General features: G+C 44.6%; 2 protein-coding genes across 4 annotated transcripts in view; both read left to right on the top strand.

Annotated features, from left to right (window-relative positions):
• LOC139346678 (LIM zinc-binding domain-containing Nebulette-like) overlaps positions 1 to 3,821 on the top strand; it is a 68,959-nt gene extending 65,138 nt beyond the window's left edge. The window contains 2 exon segments of the mRNA XM_070985888.1: positions 1,358 to 1,491; positions 1,940 to 3,821. Coding sequence (XP_070841989.1) covers positions 1,358 to 1,491; positions 1,940 to 2,116 — 311 coding nt within the window. The 3' untranslated portion in view covers positions 2,117 to 3,821.
• A 1,038-nt stretch (positions 3,822 to 4,859) lies between these two features.
• Positions 4,860 to 12,545, top strand: ssr1 (signal sequence receptor, alpha). Of its 3 annotated transcripts, XM_070985890.1 has the most exons (10): positions 4,860 to 4,991; positions 7,174 to 7,307; positions 7,562 to 7,658; positions 7,746 to 7,849; positions 8,179 to 8,337; positions 8,443 to 8,519; positions 8,643 to 8,721; positions 8,844 to 8,937; positions 9,827 to 9,841; positions 10,619 to 12,545. In XM_070985890.1, the coding sequence occupies exons 1-10, from the start codon at positions 4,922 to 4,924 to the stop codon at positions 10,684 to 10,686; spliced, it is 897 nt and encodes a 298-aa protein (XP_070841991.1). In that variant the 5' UTR covers positions 4,860 to 4,921; the 3' UTR covers positions 10,687 to 12,545. The 3 variants fall into 3 exon arrangements, with proteins under 3 accessions (XP_070841991.1, XP_070841993.1, XP_070841992.1); XM_070985892.1 differs by lacking the exon at positions 9,827 to 9,841; XM_070985891.1 differs by lacking the exon at positions 9,827 to 9,841 and having other exon boundaries at positions 8,844 to 8,954; positions 10,621 to 12,545.
• The last annotated feature ends 7,339 nt before the right edge of the window (positions 12,546 to 19,884 follow it).

Here is a 19,884-nt window from a genome sequence, read left to right as displayed (position 1 = left end):
GCACCTGATTGATGTTTACTCAGGTGAGACTGAACTGTAAACAGGAAGTCACTGTGTACCTTTCTTCATGTGAAGAAGGAGCAGGTGTTTTTAGAGGTGCACATGTTGGATTATCACAGTGTCAGTGTTCCTCTGCCTCCTCTCTGAAGACCTGAAGGTGTGGAGGACAGACCCCGGCTCTATCTTTGACATTGACCCTCTGGAGGACAACATCCAGTCCAGGAGCCTCCGCAGGATGTCCGGTAGCTCACCTGCTCCCTCCTCCACCTGCAGTGGCTGCTTTAGAAAAACGTGTTATATGGATTTAATGAACCACCACAGAGGCATGAGATGTGTGATCCTGTGCCACTTTAATTAACTCCAGAGTGGAAGGTCAATGGGAAACCTTTGTTTTGTTTATTCACATTCTTCCTGTTTTCTTTTTGGACTTTACACACCAGTTCATTAGCATGTTCACAAAACGTTTGTCGTGTGATCCTACAATAATAAGTAGAATTCACTGTTCAGTCTGATTTTCTCAAAGTCAACAAATCCCAACAAATGTGGATTCATCCGCGGCTGAAAATAGTCCCAGACAGATGCTCTGTTTCCTCCTGTTTGATAAAAAGTACTGTGAGCGGCTGATAAAATTGAAATGATATATTTGTGTTTTTAAAGCTTTATGTTGTCAGTAGGAGCCAATGGGCTTGAGGCTGAGAGCCACAGACAGGAAGTCAGACAGGAAGTCAGACAGGGCTGAGAGACGGACTGACTGCTGGTTTGGGATTTGTTGACCATAAGAAAAATGTATCATCAGTCTTATTCATTACAGACATGATTAGTTGATATCGATGATCTGAGTTTGATCAAAGTTCTCCTCTCCTCTTCATCGGCTCACTTTTCTTCCTCTTCTTCCTCTCCTGTGTGTTGTGTTCGTTCCTGTGCTGCGCTGCCTCCTGCTGGTGGCGCCCTGTCAGAGCGCAGGCTGAGCAGGCAGCACTCCCAGCAGTCTCTCACCCACAGCCAGGCTCAGTCCGTCAGCTCGCTGACCTCTGACCTCTGGGACCGCAGCAGCACCGGAACTCCTGGTATCTTCGCTCGTGTTGTCTTCCTCACTTTGACTCACGATAGCAGGATGACAGACGCACACTGGCACGTGTTTGTGATCCAGCGTGTTTGAAGTGTCTAATGCTCAGCTAAAACGGACTAACTCACCGTCTTCTTACAGGTTGTGTTGTTTAACAGTTTGAATCACGAACGTCTCTGATGTTTCTAAAATTCACAGCGTGGTCACAGCAGACAAGGCTCCTCAGCTGTCAAACTGCTGAATGAGACATTTCACTCTCTCGTCCTCTGTGTGTCTTTGTCTCTCGCCCAGCTCCAGTCCTTCCTGGAGCTTATCATCAGGGCGTCCAGATGCAGCAGCAGCAGCAGCAGTATCACGGATACATGCACCAGACCAGCATGTCGTCCGTCCGATCCGTCACCTCCCCGCCGCACTCCACCTCCATGGTACGCTCCCGCTCACAGCAAATCTCACGTAGCCGCCTGCATTAGGACGACCAGACGAGTCTTTTATTCAGGATCCCAGCACCAACACTGCTGGTCGCTTGATCTTTAGTGTCCATCAAGTGTTTTAAATATTTCATTTTCAACCCTGCAGCTTCGAAGACCTTCAAAGACCACTGATTCGTTGCTATTGGTGACTTGGTGTTTGCCAGTTAGCGCTGATCATGAGAGCCTGCCTGTAAACGTTAACGTTCATGTCTTACCTTTTCTTCCTCTGAAAAGTCGAGGCTGCATGATGAAATGTCACGATGAAGCAGAGAAGAGACAAACAGCTGTTGACAAAGTTAAAAGCATGTCACTGTCTAATGTGTCGCTGTATGAGCGCAGACTGGAGGTCTATGGGCAGGACCACATGTCAAAGTCTGACCTGTCGCTGTCATGTCGTTCGCAGCGGGTTTACCGGGCGCTGTATGACTACGCGGCTCAGGACCACGACGAGGTCTCGTTCAGGGACGGCGACGTCATCATCAACGCTCAGCCCATCGACGAGGGCTGGATGTACGGCACCGTGCAGCGAACCGGCAAGTCTGGCATGCTGCCGGCAAATTACGTGGAGTGTTGCAACTAGAGGAGGGAGGAAGGAGGCAGAGGGAGGACGTCAGGCGGTGAAATGTGGAGAGTAAAGTCCACCCTCGCTGTTCTAACCTCAGCAGGCGTGATGTTCTCTGCATTTCAGGGATCATTTCCAGTGTTTCTTCTTCCTGTGACGCCACATCCAGATGTTTCCAGGCGTTCAGGTAGATTTAAAAAGCAGAAAATGGTTCACTGATTTCACACTTTGACGATAAATACCACGTTTTGGTGTCAGACAGATATTTAGGCAGATATTTCTGCCTGTTTAACTGCCGCTGATCAGACACAGATTCATTCAGGAAGCGAAGGAAATGACTAATTGCTGGAATACAGTGAACATCACAGACTGCTGACACCAGCTGACAGAATATCTGAGGGTGGAGGTCTCATGTGGAGGAGAGAAAAGCTAGAAGTCTCGCATGCTGTGCTAAGTTACGTCAAATTTTTATGACTCGAGGAGGAAATAAGAGGAAGGATGCATGAAGAAAGAAGGTGTGACCGAGGAGAAACATCACATTTTTTAACGGCCTGCAAGAAACTGTGAGCCTGTAGGTTCAGATTATTTCAGCAACTCATGCAGAATATACAAAAAAATAGTAATAAAACCCAAAGGATTTCAGTCTGAGTGTCAGGTTTGGACGTTTCTGAGTCTGATGTTCATCTGTGTTTTTCTTATCGTCAGCAAATCTCATTTAAAGACAAAACCAGCAGAGAGAGTCAATCTTCATCCTCTGAGCCTCACACACACACACACACACACACACACACACACACACACACACACACACACACACACACACACACACACACACACACACACACACACACACACACACACACACACCCCATCCTGCTGCCACAAACACTCACTACAACAGATGTGAGCTGTTTTTAAAGGTTTACCTCTTCGGGAGGAACCAATGAGCTCCGAGCTGAGCGCCTCAGACAGGAAGTGAGACAGTATTGAGAGACGGACGGACTCTTTTTTAAATTGGATTTTTTTGACAATGAGAAACACGTTGAATGACACCAGACTCAGCCTTTAAGGAGCAGAGGGAGGAAACACATTCAGACCTGTCTTTAGGGAAGAGAAGGAGGAAAATTCCAGGTAAAAACTGAAAATTCTGCCTTTCATGGGAACGATGCAGCCAAAGGAGAGAGGAAGGACGGAGGATGAGTGCAGGAAGTTTGTGATTAAGACGGTTTAGAGATCTCTCCAGTTTAATCGTTTATTTATCCTGAGTTTGAATTCACGTCCAGGTGAGTGTCGTTTAGTTTTGGACTGCTGATTCTGTACGACAGAGAGATGACGCGGCTCCAGTTTCAGACACTGGCCTCAGTGTTTGTGAAGGACTTAACTAACACACTGTGTCTTTCTGTTTCTTCTATCAAACCAGTTGTTTTTATTTTTAACGAGAAGTAAAAGTTTCTGCGTCGCGTGCTGTCCAGATCATCTAACCTCCACACAGTAACAGTTACGTGGACTGAAGTCTGAGCAGACTGTGTGAGTACGTCAGGCCTTCAGGTTCCTGTATGTCGCAGACTATTTTGATACCCGGGCTCCTGTTTATGTTTGGGAAAGATATATTTTACTCTTTTACTTGTATGTATCCAGTACGTTGTGTTTTTAGGGTTTGTTGTCTTGCTGTGTGGATTGCATCCCGGTCATGTATTGAATAAAAACATGAGTTGTTATTTTAGCCTGAGAGCATTTTCTATTTTGTATGTTTGAGTTCATAAATACTAGATGCAATAGGATTTAATTTACTGAGTATTCATTTGTTCACTGTGCTGATTTTGGAAGAGGCACTTTGTGTCATTTTATAAATCCTTTTATTTTCTGGCATTGAGGATTTTTGGCTTCTAATGTCACCACTGTAACGTTCTGAATCACTTTGTATGTCATCACAGAGTATACTAAGTTTATTTACATATTATTTGAAATTATATATCACTCAGTCTTGTTTTTTTCTTTATGATAATTGCAGTGTGTTACATGTAGTAGAAATAAAAGCAAATAATTTGTCAACAGAAATGTGGTTCTTTTTATTCAGAGTCTCAGTCTCAAGCTGATTAATATGTTTATGTATTAACTATTCTTGCATTCATGAGAAACAAAATCAAAATTACAGACATTTAAGAGCCAGAATAAAATAAATCAGTGGAATTGATCAGCCTAACAGAACACACATCCTGTTTTGTTGTGTTTACCAACATACGCAGATGTAGACAAACCTTACAAACAGCGGAAATCATTTTAACTGCTCTTTCAATGTATTGATTCCAGTCTTTTATTTTGAAATTTGAAGCAGGAACTGCCCTCTGAAAACACGGACTGTGCCTTTCTAACGTAATATTTATTCGCTTTAGAATTAAGGGGCAATTAAAATGATATATTACGGGCAAAGTCTGGCATTTTAGCAGCATTCATGAAATAAACTTCATTTTTTTATTCGGCTTTTCTGGACAGCATATAGTTCCGGTGTTGTGTCGAAATCTGTTTACCCATCGATTTGTGTGTTTCCCCTTAAAATAAATTGGACCCAATCTTTGCCCTTGGCCTAGCAAGACCTGTTCAAAACTCGTAACCTCAGCCTAATCTCATCCTATCCCCAGCTGGTCATCGCCACCATAACCTGACCACAGAGGACAGCAGGATGTGCAGACTTCACCATAACGCCCGGTGCTGATCAGTGTCTTCTGCGCATGCGTTCTATTAGTCACGGAAGCGGTACGACAGCGCTCGCAGACAGGCTGCTTGACCGACGCTGACTGAGAGCGCACTGATTTCGACTTCAAAATGATGAAATTTCTACCTAAGCTCCTGCTGCTGGTGCTGCTAGCCTTCCCGGCGACTCTCCTCATCAAAGGTAAGTCTGCTTACAGTGGTGAAGAAAAGGGGACAATGCTTAATTAGCTGCTAAGCTTTAACATGCTACTACTAGCTGCCATGCTAACTAGCTGCTGTGAAAAAAGGGGAAGGCCGTTCTCCATTTGACATGTGCTAACTGAAAGTAACTGGGCGTAAAAATGCTTTTTGACACTTTCAGGGTATTTCTGAAGCATGTGTCTGTAGTGTCTCTTTCTCGGAGTGTTTAACTTTCAGTATATGCGATCCACAGTTTACAGCACGTACGCAGTTTATCCGCCTGCTTAAACTGACGTGTCCTTTCTGTGCTCAGCGTTATTAGCTGTTAGCCGCGAAGCTAAGTGGCTCTGTTAGCGTGCTAACTATCGCTCAGCAGCTTCCCGAAAACGTAAAGTGATTTTAGCGAAGTCAGATCTCTTAATTATCTGCTTATAACACCGACACTTATCAATATACACTTATAAAAGTTGCTTAAATAAACTGGCAAATGTCACATGTTGGTAGGCTAGCTAGCATAGCTGGAGCAGCTAGCGCCTGAGGTGCAGCAGTCTCACTGGCTGTTATTGGAAATGATCGCTAACTTAATGTAGGTTAATTTCAACAGCTAATGATTTTAAGTTTGACTTATGCCTGTTCATTATGCGGATTATAAATTATCTGTAAATCTGCATTTGTGGAGGATTCAGTCTCCTCTGCGGCTGTAAAATAAATCTGATTGTGCTGGCTGACAGCGCCTTTGGGCTCATGTTAGTTAATCTTGGCCTTCAAAAAGTTGACATTGTCAGTAAATAAACAGATTTAACTCAACAGCCTCAGGGGGCAGTTGTAACATAAATCATGCTGGAGCCACAGTTTGTCTTGTATTTTTGGACCCTCAGAAGTATTTCTGCGAATGTTTGAAATGTGACCAAGCATTTTTACATCTGCAGGACTGAACAGCTTCCAAAGAAATGACATAAACTGAACCAAATGTGTATAAAATGACGCACAAGGCTTCTAGAAATGTCTTTATTTATTGATATCATTGTGTAGTAGTGGAAAATATGGATGAAACAATATTTATGTTTTATGTGAGATCGATAAGTATTATGTTATAATGAAATTTACTGAGAGTTAATGGACAATCTGTCAGTGGATAAAATAACCTGTTTGGGATGTCAGTGTTTTCGGTCAGTGAGTAAAATACCTGACAATAAGTAAAGGAATATAAATAAATAAAGGACGAATAAAGGAATATTGAATTGAATTGACAAATCAAGGCATTGATACACAAGTCCTAAAACTCAAACACGACCATAAAAAGTTCACTGATTTGCAGCGTTGCCCACGATGAGCTAATAGAGCAGATATCAAAGTGAGAGCTACCACAGTAAAGAAAAAAAGATCAAATCTGATATTTGACATTCTGTACTGTCTCATCACTCAATAATTGGGAGCGTAGATGAACATTGATATCAGGAGGGAGCGTTGATCTTGAATTGTTTGTTGCTGCAGATCCTTTGTGGACGAGCATTTTTCAGATGGTTAACACTCAACGTTAGTTCAAAAACAGCATTTCACGTTTCTAAAGATGTTATTTATGCTCAGTTTCCAGTTTATTAGGTACGCCTAGTAAAACTAATGCAACAGCCGTGTAATGAACCCTCACTTCATGAAGTTTATAATAAATTCAGCGTTGTTTCAGCTGCACGGTCACTTCAGTGTGGGGGCTGTAGTTTGTGCTCAGCGTTGCTTTTTAACGGGAGGTGTTTCCAGCTTTGAGTCCACCCTCATCGGTGCTGCTCTCCCCTGGCTTCATGCAGACTGGAGGGTTTACAGCAGGTCACCTGAGGATGTCAGACTGTAAAACATGTTATTCATAATGGTGCCAACAGAAACTCCATCCAGTGAAGTGACAGTGAAGGCAGCATCTGTCCTCACATACAGCTTGCAGGTGAATGTACAGGTTGACGTATCTGAGGATGAAGAAGTACCTGTGCTCTTCTTCATCCTGCTTCATAAGAGGGGATGAAGCAGGAGGCGAATGGGAGGACGTGTCAGATTTCCCACTGGCTGCTAAAGCCCCACAAACATCCTTCTTCATCAACGCGTCAAACCGTCTCGTGGCCATTTTTTGTGACGTGACAAAATGATTGATGGATGAAAGCTTGTGTTTTAATGATTCCTCGTTTCCTGCCCATCAGGGCCGGAGGTGAGAGCCCAGGACCTGACTGAGGATGAGGAGGCTGAAGCTGTGGATGAAGACGTCGTGGATGATGTGACAGCAGAGGACGAGGACGACGAGGCGGAAGTGGAAGACGATGAGAACGCGGAGCTGGTGAGTGACATGAATCAGAGTTAAAAATGTGCTTTCTTCTTCGTTGTCTGTGAAGTTGTTTAGTTTTTAAGAGTCAGGAAGCCGTTGATCTCGACCATCAGCTGTTTCTCCTGAAGTCTGTTTAGTGAAGTCAAAAACTCCTGAATGAAAATGATCCGAATAAGTCAGGATACAACCATAAGACATTTAGAGACATTAAACTGTGTGTGTGTGTGTGTGTGTGTGTGTGTGTGTGTGTGTGTGTGTGTGTGTAGACGGAAGAAAAAGAAGATGAAGAAGAAGAAGCGCTGGTTGGAGAGGTGAAGGCCTCCCCCAACGCTGACACCACCATCCTATTCGTCAAAGGAGAAGGTAGCTCTGCACGGCACACGGCAGTGTTTTAGACGTGTGGGCCGCATTCCAAACTAAACCGCGTGCCATGTGCTCGTCTCTCTCCAGACTTTCCCGCCAACAACATCGTCAAGTTCCTGCTGGGCTTCACCAACAAAGGATCAGAGAACTTCATTGTGGAGTCTCTGGACGCCTCCTTCCGTTACCCACAGGTACAGAAACACACAGCACTCCTCCTCCTCCTCCTCCTCCTCCTCCTCCTCCTCCTCCTCCTCCTGCAGCTGTCGACTCGTCAGGGTTAAAATAAATAAGCTGGAACTTTATTGATCCCACGCAGGAGAAATTCAGATGTTACAGACAGCAAGAATAAAAAGGAGACGTAGAAAAAGAACAAACAATCAACTTTATATTTACAAAAAGACTATAAAAATAATATTTCCCGTGAAAAGCGGCTTTGTGATGTGACCAAACATCCACACAGTGCTGCTGTCACAGCGTTCCTCTGCAGATCTGTCTGACCTGGTTCTGTTGACCCCCCCAGGATTACCAGTTCTACATCCAGAACTTCACCGCCCTCCAGCTCGGCATTGTGGTTCCCTCCGGCAGACAGGCCACCTTCGAGTACTCCTTCATCCCCGCAGAGCCGATGGGAGGGCGGCCGTTCGGACTCGTCATCAACCTCAACTACAAGGACGGCAGCGTAAGGAGACGGGGGGGGCACGAGAGGACGGCTGAGAACGTCACCAGATGGAGGAATAACTGAAATCTGTTCTTCTTTTCTTGTCCTTCCTCTTCCTGTGTGCAGGGCAACATTTTCCAGGACGCAGTGTTTAACCAGACGGTCACCATCACTGAGAAGGAGGACGGACTGGATGGAGAGACGTGAGTGTTGCTGCTCTTCTGCTCGTCTGCTCATTTATTTGCATGCGACATTTGATTGACTGTTTTTTCTTCTTCCTTTCCGTCCCTCTGTATCTTACCGCCTCTCTTCTTCTTCTCTTCCAGCATCTTCATGTACGTCTTCCTGTCGGGTCTCGGGCTGCTGGTCATCGTTGGTCTTCACCAGCTGCTGGAGTCCAGAAAGGTACAGACAGACGTTAAGACAGAGAGACGCTGCAGTGATCAGAGCTCGAAAGTCCCAGCAGGGCCTGAACGCGTTAAGAATAATGTGTGTGTGTGTGCGTTTGTGTGTGTGTTTGTGTGCAGAGGAGGCGTCCGGCTCCAAAGGTGGAGATGGGAACTTCGAGCCACAATGACGTGGACCTGAGCTGGATCCCTCAGGAAACACTCAACCAGATCAGTGAGTACAGTCGCGTCCTGCAGCCGCTGACTCGTCAGCTCGCACACCTGCTTCTGTTTCCGCACCTGTGTTCCTTACAAGCCACACCCACGCTGCGTGACCACACCCACACCACATGCTCCACCTCTGCAGTGTTTCTCCAGCAGCTCACTGAAAGTAAACATTCAGAGACTAAAAACCTGCTCGAAAACAAAGTAAATAAAACTCTGGTCAGCTGTCGGGCTGAATATTTACCTGCAGGACTGTTTCTGGTTCCAAACCTTTATGAGCCCACAGTCCTGAAAGATGAAAGAAATGTTTGAGGAACATTTCCTGATCAGTCGTAAACTAACGTCAGACAGTATTCACTGCAGGAAAAGTGCTTCAGTTTTCAACTGATTTGGCTCATTTTCTAAATGGAAAAAATGGTTAAAACATGTTTACAGTCCCCAGAGTTTTGCTATTGAACTGCTAGAGAGCATCAGAATCACAACAAGATGAAAACAAGTCAGACAGTATGAACGTGTTCATATTTACTGCTCTGGATTCAGTTTGAGGCTTCGTCCACGTTGACATCTGAACTCTAATCGACGTTTCGATGATTTTTATTGTCATTAAGCAGACTGAAGCTGCCTAAAACTGACCAAACTGCAGCTTTTCAACACGTGTTAGAAAGTCTCTGATTGTCAGCGTTTGCAGTTTGATGCACAGAAGAGAAACTTAAGGACGACAGTCTCACAGAACGCGGTCTGAACGTCACCTGTTTCAGGGTCAGCTGACCGTGCAGGTGCCTCGTTCTCTTCCTGCTTCACCTGTTTCTGAATGAACTTTAACCTTCACTGCATGACGGTCACTCACTTCTCTTTTTCTCTCTCTGCCTTCCTGCTCTCATGTTTTCCTGCGTCTTCAGTGCAGAGTCGCAGAGGTGAGGTCTGCTTCGCGTCGCCCGTGTGTGTGTGTGTGTGTGTGTGTGTGTGTGTGTGTGTGTGTGTGTGTGTGTGTGTGTGTGTGTGTGTGTGTGTGTGTGTGTGTGTGTGTGTGTGTGTGTGTGTGTGTGTGTGTGTGTGTGTGTGTGTGATCCTGTTAAGACGTGTTTCCTCTTCTTGCTGCTGCAGATGCTCTGATGTGTTCACATGTTTCAGCAGTCAAAACAGTCCTTCATCATTATTTCATATCAATCCCCGCTGGTCAAAATGAAGTCCTGTGTGAGTTTGGGGACGTGAAGTCTGTCCAGTGACGTCACGTCTTCAATCATTTGGCTGAAATGATCATTTTTCAGCATCAGTTTGAGACGATCGGAGCATCTCTTCCTTAAATGATCATAAAGGGAACTTTAAAACAGTGAATATTCTGGTTTAAATCAGCTTTAGAGCCTCGGAGGTGATCTCAGCCTGACTTCCTGTCAGGATTTTGTCTGCATGCAGACGCTCTTCATTCCTCTCTGTGTGTTACCTTCATCTTCCTCACCTCACTGTCTCAGTGAAATCAGCTGCATGTGTTTGTCGGGTGTTCATTGAAGGCTCATGATGAAGCTCCTCAGGACCAACAGCAGAGATGATTCAGCAACCTAAAGCTGTTTCTGAGCTCAGACTGCACAAACTGTCCTTTAACCAGAATCCTACAAATGAACGTGTGAGTGTGACTTTCAGCTCTCGGCTGTTCGTCTGTTGAAATCACTCAATCATGTCTCCGTCTCCTCCAGACAAAGCGTCTCCCAAAAGATCTCCTCGCAAAAGAAGCCAGAAACGCTCGGCCGGCTCGGACGAGTGACGGGCGCCTGACGCCGCGGCGACAGAACTTCACCCGCCCGTCTGAGGAAGAGGAGGAGGAAGAGGGGAGCTGTGAGCGCCACGCCGAGCACGCTCTGCTCTGTCTGCTGAGAAACTTTAACCAGTGCCAAGCACAGCGATGGCTGGCTCTGCTTTCAGCTTAAGAACTGTCTCACACACACACACACACACACACACACACACACACACACACACACACACACACACACACACACACACAGCCCGTTTTGTTTGATGATTACTGTTTCGCGAAGCCGTCACAGGAGGCAGAGAGGTGACAGATCACCTGAACAGGTGTGAGACGTTTTCCTCAAAGGTTGTTTGTTTTCTTTTCGATTGTCTTTGTTTGTTTCAGCCTGTAAGAAAGCGGCTGAAACGATCTTTGTGAGACACTTCTGATTGTTTTTTGTTTGTTTGTGACCTCCCGCTCTGGCGCAGGGCTGTGACGGACGTGGACTCATCAGTTAGTCTGCAGACAAACTGACGTCATCGGACGACCGATCGATTCATTTACTGAAAAAAGCCTCTCAGATGTCCACATTTCCTGCCTTTGTCTGTCAGTGGACTGAACGTCTTTCAGTTTGTTGTCTGAAGAGCTCATGTTGGACGTGTCGATCGATGAATGAACAGGTGTGTGCAGGTGAGCTGATGATGCAGTGAGTCGCAGCCCTGCTCTGTGTGATGGAGCCTGATGATGCTGACAGATGCAGTTTTAGTTCTGGAGTTTTTTTCTGAGTCGTTCTGAGTTGGTAGATTGTTTCTGCACATGTTTTGGAGGGTTTTCGTCCGCTCTGTCCTGCTTCCCCTTCGCTCAGAAAAGTTCGATCTCACGCTGCCACGCGATGCTCCGAGCCATCCTGTCCAGGTCCGGCGGTCCAGACCAATGAGCTTCACGGCTCTGCGGCCGGCGTGGGCAGAAATAAGATCACGTAAATTAAAGATGGACGCAGTCGATGTGTAGTTTATTGTGCTGTGGTGCCTTCAGACGGCATGACAGCGTTGACGTTTAGGGATTGAAGTCGTGTGAAATCTGAGATTTTTCCGATCGTTGAGCGTCACATTTGGAACGAGAGGTGGAGAGAAAAGATAACGGGCTCGTTGTAGCTCCGAGGTTCTGACTTCTCACCGGAATATTTGCTGATCGTCGTCTCTGACAGTGTTTGAAGACCTGAATTTGCACCTTGACCACACGTTACAGATCATTTCTGTTTCCATTCAAAAAACACATCTGTCGACGCCTTTGTTTTGTAAAACCGATTCAAACAAGCCTGCAGGTGGCGCTAAAAGCTGACATCAGCGTTTCGTCAGCAGAGTGGTGTCACTATGAACCTGACCTTTGACCCCGACGCCCTCACAGGTTTTGGGGGGGGTCGACGGTTTGCTTTCAGGAAGTGAATCTCCAAACATGTGCCTGTTTTCTACTTCTCTCTCTGGAAAGCTGTTGACTTCTGTCTTCTCTCCTCCTTTTTTTTTTGTCTAAATCAGAAAATCATTTCTCAAACGGTGAATTTGAGTCTTTCGTTTTCTTCTTCTTTGGATTGTAAAAATGTTGAACTGGCTGAAGCACTGGTGTAAATACTGGCTGATGGATGATGACCTGAGAGCGAAATTACCCAGCTAATTTATTTGAGTGACAGATTTTTTTTGGGGGGGGGCGGGGTTAAGGGGGGTTTGTGCACTGTGTTTATTTTTTATTTCACCACTAGGGGGCGACACTGGCTCACGCTGCAGGTCTTGGACTTGCTGACGTGTTTTTTAAGGATGGGCTGTCATTCAGAGGTAGAAGCTTATTCTTCTATTTGCTTTTAAATGTGCAGGAAATAAACTTTGATGATTTGCTGTTGGCCTCGTGTGTTTTCTTCTTCTGAAAATAAATCTTTTAAGAATAATCTCACAGACTCAACAGTACAAACAGTTTACCACGATTAGTTTGTAGCTGCTACAGAAAAACATACACATATGTATATGTGTATGTACATACATACATAGATATGTATATAGATGTATACACATACATAGGCACATATGTATATACATATGTACATACCTATACACTAGAGATTGACCGATATGGATTTTTCAGGGCCGATACCGATTATTAATAATCAAGTAAAGCCGATGGCTGATATTTAGAACCGTTTTCATTTGCAGCAAAAATTAAAATTTTGGTGTCAAAATTTAGAGTAATTAGATTAGGATTAGAATGAATGCAGTATACTGTTTGTTTGTTTTGTGTACACTGAAAAAAAGACTAACTTTTTGTAAAATAACACAAACACAAAATCTTCATTGAAATGCCTTTAAATTTAATTATTTTTAACAAAAAGTGCAGGGGCCTTCAGCAACATTTCTTAAAACTCACTCAAATGAATAAATAAATAAAGAGCTCCCTGAATTTTCGAAACATCAACAAAATAAACTGACCTGAACTGTTCTTAAATTTGGGTCTGAGTTCGTTCTCCCAGTTCAGTAGCAGGAGACGCGTTTCATTACACACGTGAGTTGTAGACGGTAAATTAATTGATTGAAAATAAAACACACTGAGAATAACCTCCTCGACGTGTGCTCTCTGCCTCACTCATATCCCTGGACTTCACGAGTGACAGGCAAAAAGACGATCATTGAACACGTGTTGGTTGCTGCATCATAGTGCCGTGAGAGCGCGAGCGCTGAGGGAGAGGCGACCGTAAACAAACCTGACACGTTAGCGTGCAGTACTGTTCAACCTATAGGCTAGAATCACCTCCGCTGTTTAAAACGGGCTGAGACACGTTAGGAGATTTATTATTCCCCCAAAGTAACGGTAACCGAAAGGGCCTATATTATTGTTGTGCGTCTGGCCACAGCTATAAAGCGGTTGGCAGGTATAACGTAGCGGTGGGTCATCATGAAATACGTAAGAGATAATGCCCGACGAGGTGTCCATGATCAGAAATGAATGGACGACGCGGAGGCGTAAACCGCCTGACGCGAAGCCGCTTCCGCGGCTTAATCAGTGGAGGAAGTGAGATGACTGCTTAACGTTATGTTACATGATACAAAGTATCATTTCAGAGGGCACGTGCACCTCTGACCGCTTGTGTGTGTCCAGAGGATGATGCGACATTTTGTTTCAAAGAATCAAAGTCCACAGAGTGTCCTGATTTAGGATAATAGGATGGATAATAGGAGTCCTAATTTAGGAGTCCTAAATCGTTTTTATTGCAAGAAATATTATCCACCGTTCGCTCTGATCATTAAATGTGTATCAAGCAAGTAAGTCTATCCTAAATCGTTTTTATAAATATTATCCACTGTCTACTGTCTTGCCGTTGTGAAAAATAACCTGTGAAATATCGTATGTTAACGTATGTTCTGACTTTCTGTTGCCATGGTTACCAACTAGCGTTTGAGCCAGCGCAATAATTCAGAACAATCAGCTGTTTGACCGGAACTTTTTAATGTGTCCTACAACACTTTTTAACGGACACCCTGCAGCCAATCAGAATCGAGTATTCACCCAGACCATGGTATAAGCCTTATTGAAGTTGTGAACAGTTTCGTCTCCACAGCCAAACAGCGGAATTCAGCAGGTTTTCCTCCCTTATACTTGCTATAGTCTACCTACCGGCAGGTCCTTATGTCTTTTTTTTACTAAGTCAGGAGCTTCAGGTCACGCTCACTTGGTTACGTCTTTTTTTTCGTCATGTGCTTGATGTGATTAGATAAGAGGGCAGCGGCGGATGCAGAACGTGACAGATGGGCGGGTGTGGATTAAGTCTGGGCGGGCCTGATCACCTCTTCACCAAAATTGATAAGGTGTGTGTGTGTGTGCGCGCACTTCCATTGCATGTAGACACACACACACACACACACACACACACACACACACACACACACACACACACACACACACACACACACACACACTATTAAGTAAAACTGACAGTGATTAAAAACAAAAAACGCAAAAGATTTTTTCCCCTCCCCAGCGCCCCCTATGGGCCAGCCGCTGCTGAATACAAACATATGGATGTACCTGTGTATTGACGTGCACATGTACATACATACACACACATACATACATGTGTATACATACATACACATGTATGAAAACCATGCTAAGACACGATCACAGCGGGAAGCTCAATGAAAGTCAACAGCAAAGAAAGAAAGAAAGAAACAAACAAACGTTGTGAAGTTTACAACATTGAGGCAACTCACCGATTTCGTCTCTCATTGATCCACAGATCAATAAAACTCCGACAGAAACGGTCTGGAAACATCCAGAAGATCCACTGCAGCAAAGATACTCAGTGCACACCATGAAAATAATCCACAGAAAGACGTTTTCTAATTTCAAATCGGCGGATGATGTTTCGTGTTTTCCCAGTTACTACTTCCGGTTTCTTCTTCTTCTTCTTCTTCTTCTTCTTCTTCTTCTTCTTCTTCTTCTAGCTCTCACTTTCCGGCGGGTTAGGGCACTGAAAACGAAGCAATGAGCTCACGCAGTGTTTTAGTTCCCACAGATAACTGTCTAACTGGTCTTTCATGTCTGTCTCTGTCCCGGCTTTGAGAGCAGCGGATGTCTCCGTGCGTCCGTCTGATAAGTGAGTCTCAGCTCTTTGTTACGCAGCAGCGCCACCCGCTGGACAGACCCGCTCCCAGCTGCAGATTCCTCCTGAATCCTGATCAGTACGACCTCGCAGACGTTTGGACGGAGCAGGTGAAGAGAAGAATATTTGTTTGACAGTTTTATGTTTATGTTTGACAGCTGGAGCTGTTAGCTCGTCATCAGAAAGAGAAAAATACGGTGTGATGAAACTGGAAATGTACACGTGCGAGGTGATTCTTTTCACCCCTGCTTCCAGCTGTCGATGCTTTTAATGAACAAACATGAGGAATTGATTCGGTGAATTTGTGCACAGTTGCTTTGTTTCACCTGCAGAGGTCTGAATCCTCCACATCACAGACAAAATGTTTGGTTTGTGTGACGAACAAACAAGTGACTAAAGCGCTAAAATGTGTGAGACTCACAAAGATTGTGGTGACACATTATGTTTAGTTCAATAAATATACATTAGTGACATTTTCTTTATTAAAACATCAATGGACAGAGACAGAAAGTTTGGAATCTGACACAGAGCATCTCCCAAACATCCAGGACTATATATATACACACACACACACACACACACACACACACACACACACACACACACACACACACACACACACATATATATATATATATATATATATATATATATATATATATATATATATGCATTTCATTTCAATGCTAATTAAACACTTTTTTCCAACTTGGCTTTTTCTTAATTGGCTGAAATGTTCTTTTCTTCATCGTTTTTAATTTTCTTTCATGTTTCATGTTTGCTCCAAACATTTGTCCCGTACATTGAACTGCACACTGTTGTGATTATCAGTCGGTTTACTTCCACCTGTCTCTCTCATCTGTCTCTCTCATCGCTCTCCTCCTCTTGCAGCTCCTCTGCTGTCCAGCAGGAGGCAGTGTGACTCCACAGACAGATGAAGGAGGTGAGGAACACCTGTCCTCACCTCTCTGCTCTCTTCCTTTATTCTTTCTGAGCCTCTCTTCTCTTTTTTGTTTTTCTCTCCCTCCCCTCTTCCCCTTTCCTCACCTTTTTGTGTCCTCCCTCACTTCCTGCATCCTTTTCTCTTCTTCCTCCCTTCTCCTCCACCTTCCCTTGTCTTTTCTCTCCTTCTCTTCTTCCTCTTCATCGGTGTGATTCAGATATTTTGTTGATGATCAATAAATGATAATCATGATGAAGATGAGGATGATTAATGCAGAGGATGATCTGTCTGAAGTTTTAGGTGGTTTGCGTCAGAAAATGTGTGAATGTTATCAGTGTGTGTGTGTGTGTGTGTGTGTGTGTGTGTGTGTGTGTGTGTGTGTGTTATCAGTGAGCGTCAGCTGGCTCTCTGCTTTGTTTTTAGGTCACTTTTACAACGACTCTCCTTAAATCAGTCTGAAAGCAGCTCTGCTCTCTAAAATAGAAACAATTAGTGTGTGCTTGACATTCACTTCTTCCCTCTTTCAGTCCTTCCTCTCTTTCTTTCTGTCTTTTCTGTCCTTTCAGGTTTTTCTCTTTTTTTGGGAGAAGTAGGCCGTCTGTCGGCGCTCGGCCTGCAGACAGACGTCACGTCAGCAAACATCAGTTTTACCTCGTTTGTTCTGATGCAGGAAGGAAGAACTCCTTCATCAAAATCTGTTAAAAACAACATGCAAACACTTTAATGATGCTGTGCTTTAAAAAGTCAAATACTGCACGTCACAGAGGAACCCGAGAACGGAGAAGAAGAAAATCATCAAAAAATCATCACATTGGAAAAATTTTATTTAAAAAAAATTATAAAATCTACATGAAAAAAATTCATTTTTTTTAATTTTTCACTTCAGACGAAAAAAAAAAATTGTATTTTATCTCTAATCAATGTAAAGCCAAGACTAGTCAGCCAATCGATGAGTCAACGGCCTGAAAATCAATAAACATCTTTTTAAAGTGACAGCGTCAGTTAAACTATGCAGAGTGCAGCTTTCTGAAGGGTTGCCAGGTTTGAACAGTCGTGCCTCTGCACAGGATACGCTGTTGTTTGCCGAGAAGTAGTTCCTGAACGTAACTCCCCCTGAAAACAGTTTGTGTTTGAATTAGCAAACGAGACATGATGTGTTAATCAGTGCGCTCCTGAGGTGACCTTTCTAACTTTGTGTAGTCAGGCTAGCCGTGTCCCCTTAGCTCAGTGCTAAGCTAACGACATCCTGACTCCACACACCGTGTTAATCTTCTCATCTCACGATCAGAAACTAAGCGAATGAGCGTATTATCCAAAAATATCAAACTATCCTGTTAACAGACCTGATAAAAATCCTCAACGTTTATAACTCGCTGCATCTGCTGGCGTCATTTCTTCATGCTGCCACTGGAGGGTGCTAAAAATCAGACAGTAACACAGCTTCACTTCTCGCAGAGAAGAAGTCGCTCAGCGTAAAGAACAACAGCTTCCTCGAGTCAGAAGGCATCTGTACGAGCTTTTCATGTGCTTCAGGTTTACCTCCAAATTAAGTTCAGCTTTTGAATAAGTTTGTGTTTTTTTTGTCAACAATGAATTTGTTCAGAAAAATCTGATTATTACTGAAAAAATAAGAGAAAAAAAGGATAAAATAAGTCAATGTTTCAGAACAGAGTTCAATTATTCGGCTTTAAGTCAAAAGTGTGTGTTTGATGTGTTTGAGGGAGGTCAGGGACACACACACACACACGCATGCACGCACGCACACACACACACAGAGTGTGAAGGTCTGCCATGGGACTCCCAAACACATCCTACAAAGGATGGAGAGGAGGTGAAGGAGGAAGAGTTGGGTGGAGGCAGCAGAGTTTAAACATCTGAACAGAACCACACACACCTTCGCTGCTGTCATCCTGAGTGTGTGTGTTTCATGAGTGAGCCACAAAGAAACGAATGACGTCACACACTTGCTCCTTTATGCTGTGTCAGCAGCTGTCCTGTGTGTGTGTGTGTGTGTGTGTGTGTGTGTGTGTGTGTGTGTGTGTGTGTGTGTGTGTGTGTGTGTGTGTGTAACGCAGCGTGTTGGACTGCTGTCGCTCTCTGATGCTAACGAGCAGAGAGAGGCGCCGTCAGAGCGAACACTCACACAAAGATGAAGATGACGAAGGGAAAAACAGGGAGGACAGAGACGAAGACGAAGCAGCAGCTGGTCGCTAACATGTTAGCCGTAATGACTTCATCAGCTGATAACGAGTCAGAACATCCCATTGAAAGGTCAGCGGGCTCAAACTCTCAGTGAATAAATAAAAATGATGCCTTCAGGCGTCGCTGCAGAACGGGGACATTAAAGTGGACTCGACCAAACCGGCAGAGGACCACACATGGACATCAGGACACCCAGAGTCCAGAGCAGAGGTTCCTTCAGTGCTGGTCCACGTGTCCTGGACGGCTGCGTTCCATTCATGTCGTCTGGGGCTGCAGCTAAGCAGCATTTCCACTGTGAATGTTTTGGTGAATGAAACATCAGAGTGGCAGGTGTGCAGTGGCCTGATGTCGTTTTTCAGATCAATACTTTCTTTGACTTGATCAGTAATATTACTGATCGACTGCGTGAACACACACATATTCATCCAGATGTAAACAGACACACACACTCTGCTGACCTGAGCTGACAACTGTCACTTTGTTTTAAAAGATGAATAGACCACAGGGACACACATGCACGCACGCACGCACGCACGCACGCACGCACGCACGCACGCACGCACGCACGCACGCACGCACGCACGCACGCAGAACGATCCATTTGTTCCTGTTTAGCCTTCAGTCCTTCTGAGCGTGCTCAGTACAGCCCCACTGGGAGGGAAAACACCCACAATCCCACGGGAGGCACTGACCCTGTGCAAGGTGACGTTTGTGTGTGTGTGTGCGTGTGTGCGTGTGTGCGTGTGTGTCACAGTCAGTAGCTCCACATTTCCAACACTGTATCTGCACTTTAACCATTATCTTTAAAAACAAATGTTTGCATGAATCCCGTCCCTGAACTGAAGCAGGTTCAGCAGCTGAACCAGGTCCCTGAAAGCACCGTCGGCCCTGAGCTGCGTTTGACCTAGAGGCCACAGCTGGTACTGCAGATCACATGATGTGACGCTCACATGCAGGAAAACGCAGAAATTCATCCATTTGTGACGACAAAGTTTAAGAAACTAAAGCTGGAAAAGCGGCAAACAGCACGTCGACTGAACGCTCGCGCCGTTATCAGACGCGTTCGCTGGACTTGATGGTTCCAGACATTGTTGTTCAGATTCACGCTGCCAGGGGGCGCCACTCAGTACGCTGTACTCTCCATCAGTTTTTTATATGAAAACTGAAAAATGGTTTATGTAAAAACACATTTAATAACAATGCATGAATGAAACAAAGTGAACTGTGCCTTTAAGAGCGTGGAGGTGGATTTTGGCTGGCAGACAGATGGGGAAGCTCCATTTAACATATGCTGAGGAGCTCTGGCACCCCCTCTGTGTGTGTGTGTGTGTGTGTGTGTGTGTGTGTGTGTGTGTGTGTGTGTTACATGGGTTACATAACCAAGTAAACAAGTCAGCACAAACAAACACACACTTTCTCTTTCTCTCTCTCAGGTCAG

The sequence above is a fragment of the Chaetodon trifascialis genome, chromosome 18 (assembly GCF_039877785.1).
Source record: "Chaetodon trifascialis isolate fChaTrf1 chromosome 18, fChaTrf1.hap1, whole genome shotgun sequence".
Classification (NCBI taxonomy): Eukaryota; Metazoa; Chordata; class Actinopteri; order Chaetodontiformes; family Chaetodontidae; genus Chaetodon; species Chaetodon trifascialis.
This window is presented reverse-complemented; position numbering and strand designations above follow the sequence as displayed.

Excerpts from the sequence above, each read along its gene's own strand:
- ssr1 (XM_070985890.1), top strand. The coding sequence starts at position 4,922 with ATGATGAAATTTCTACCTAAGCTCCTGCTGCTGGTGCTGCTAGCCTTC. Across the intron at positions 7,659-7,745 it reads CCTATTCGTCAAAGGAGAAG|ACTTTCCCGCCAACAACATC; the intron begins GTAGCTCTGCAC and ends GTCTCTCTCCAG. Across the intron at positions 8,338-8,442 it reads TCAACTACAAGGACGGCAGC|GGCAACATTTTCCAGGACGC; the intron begins GTAAGGAGACGG and ends TCCTGTGTGCAG.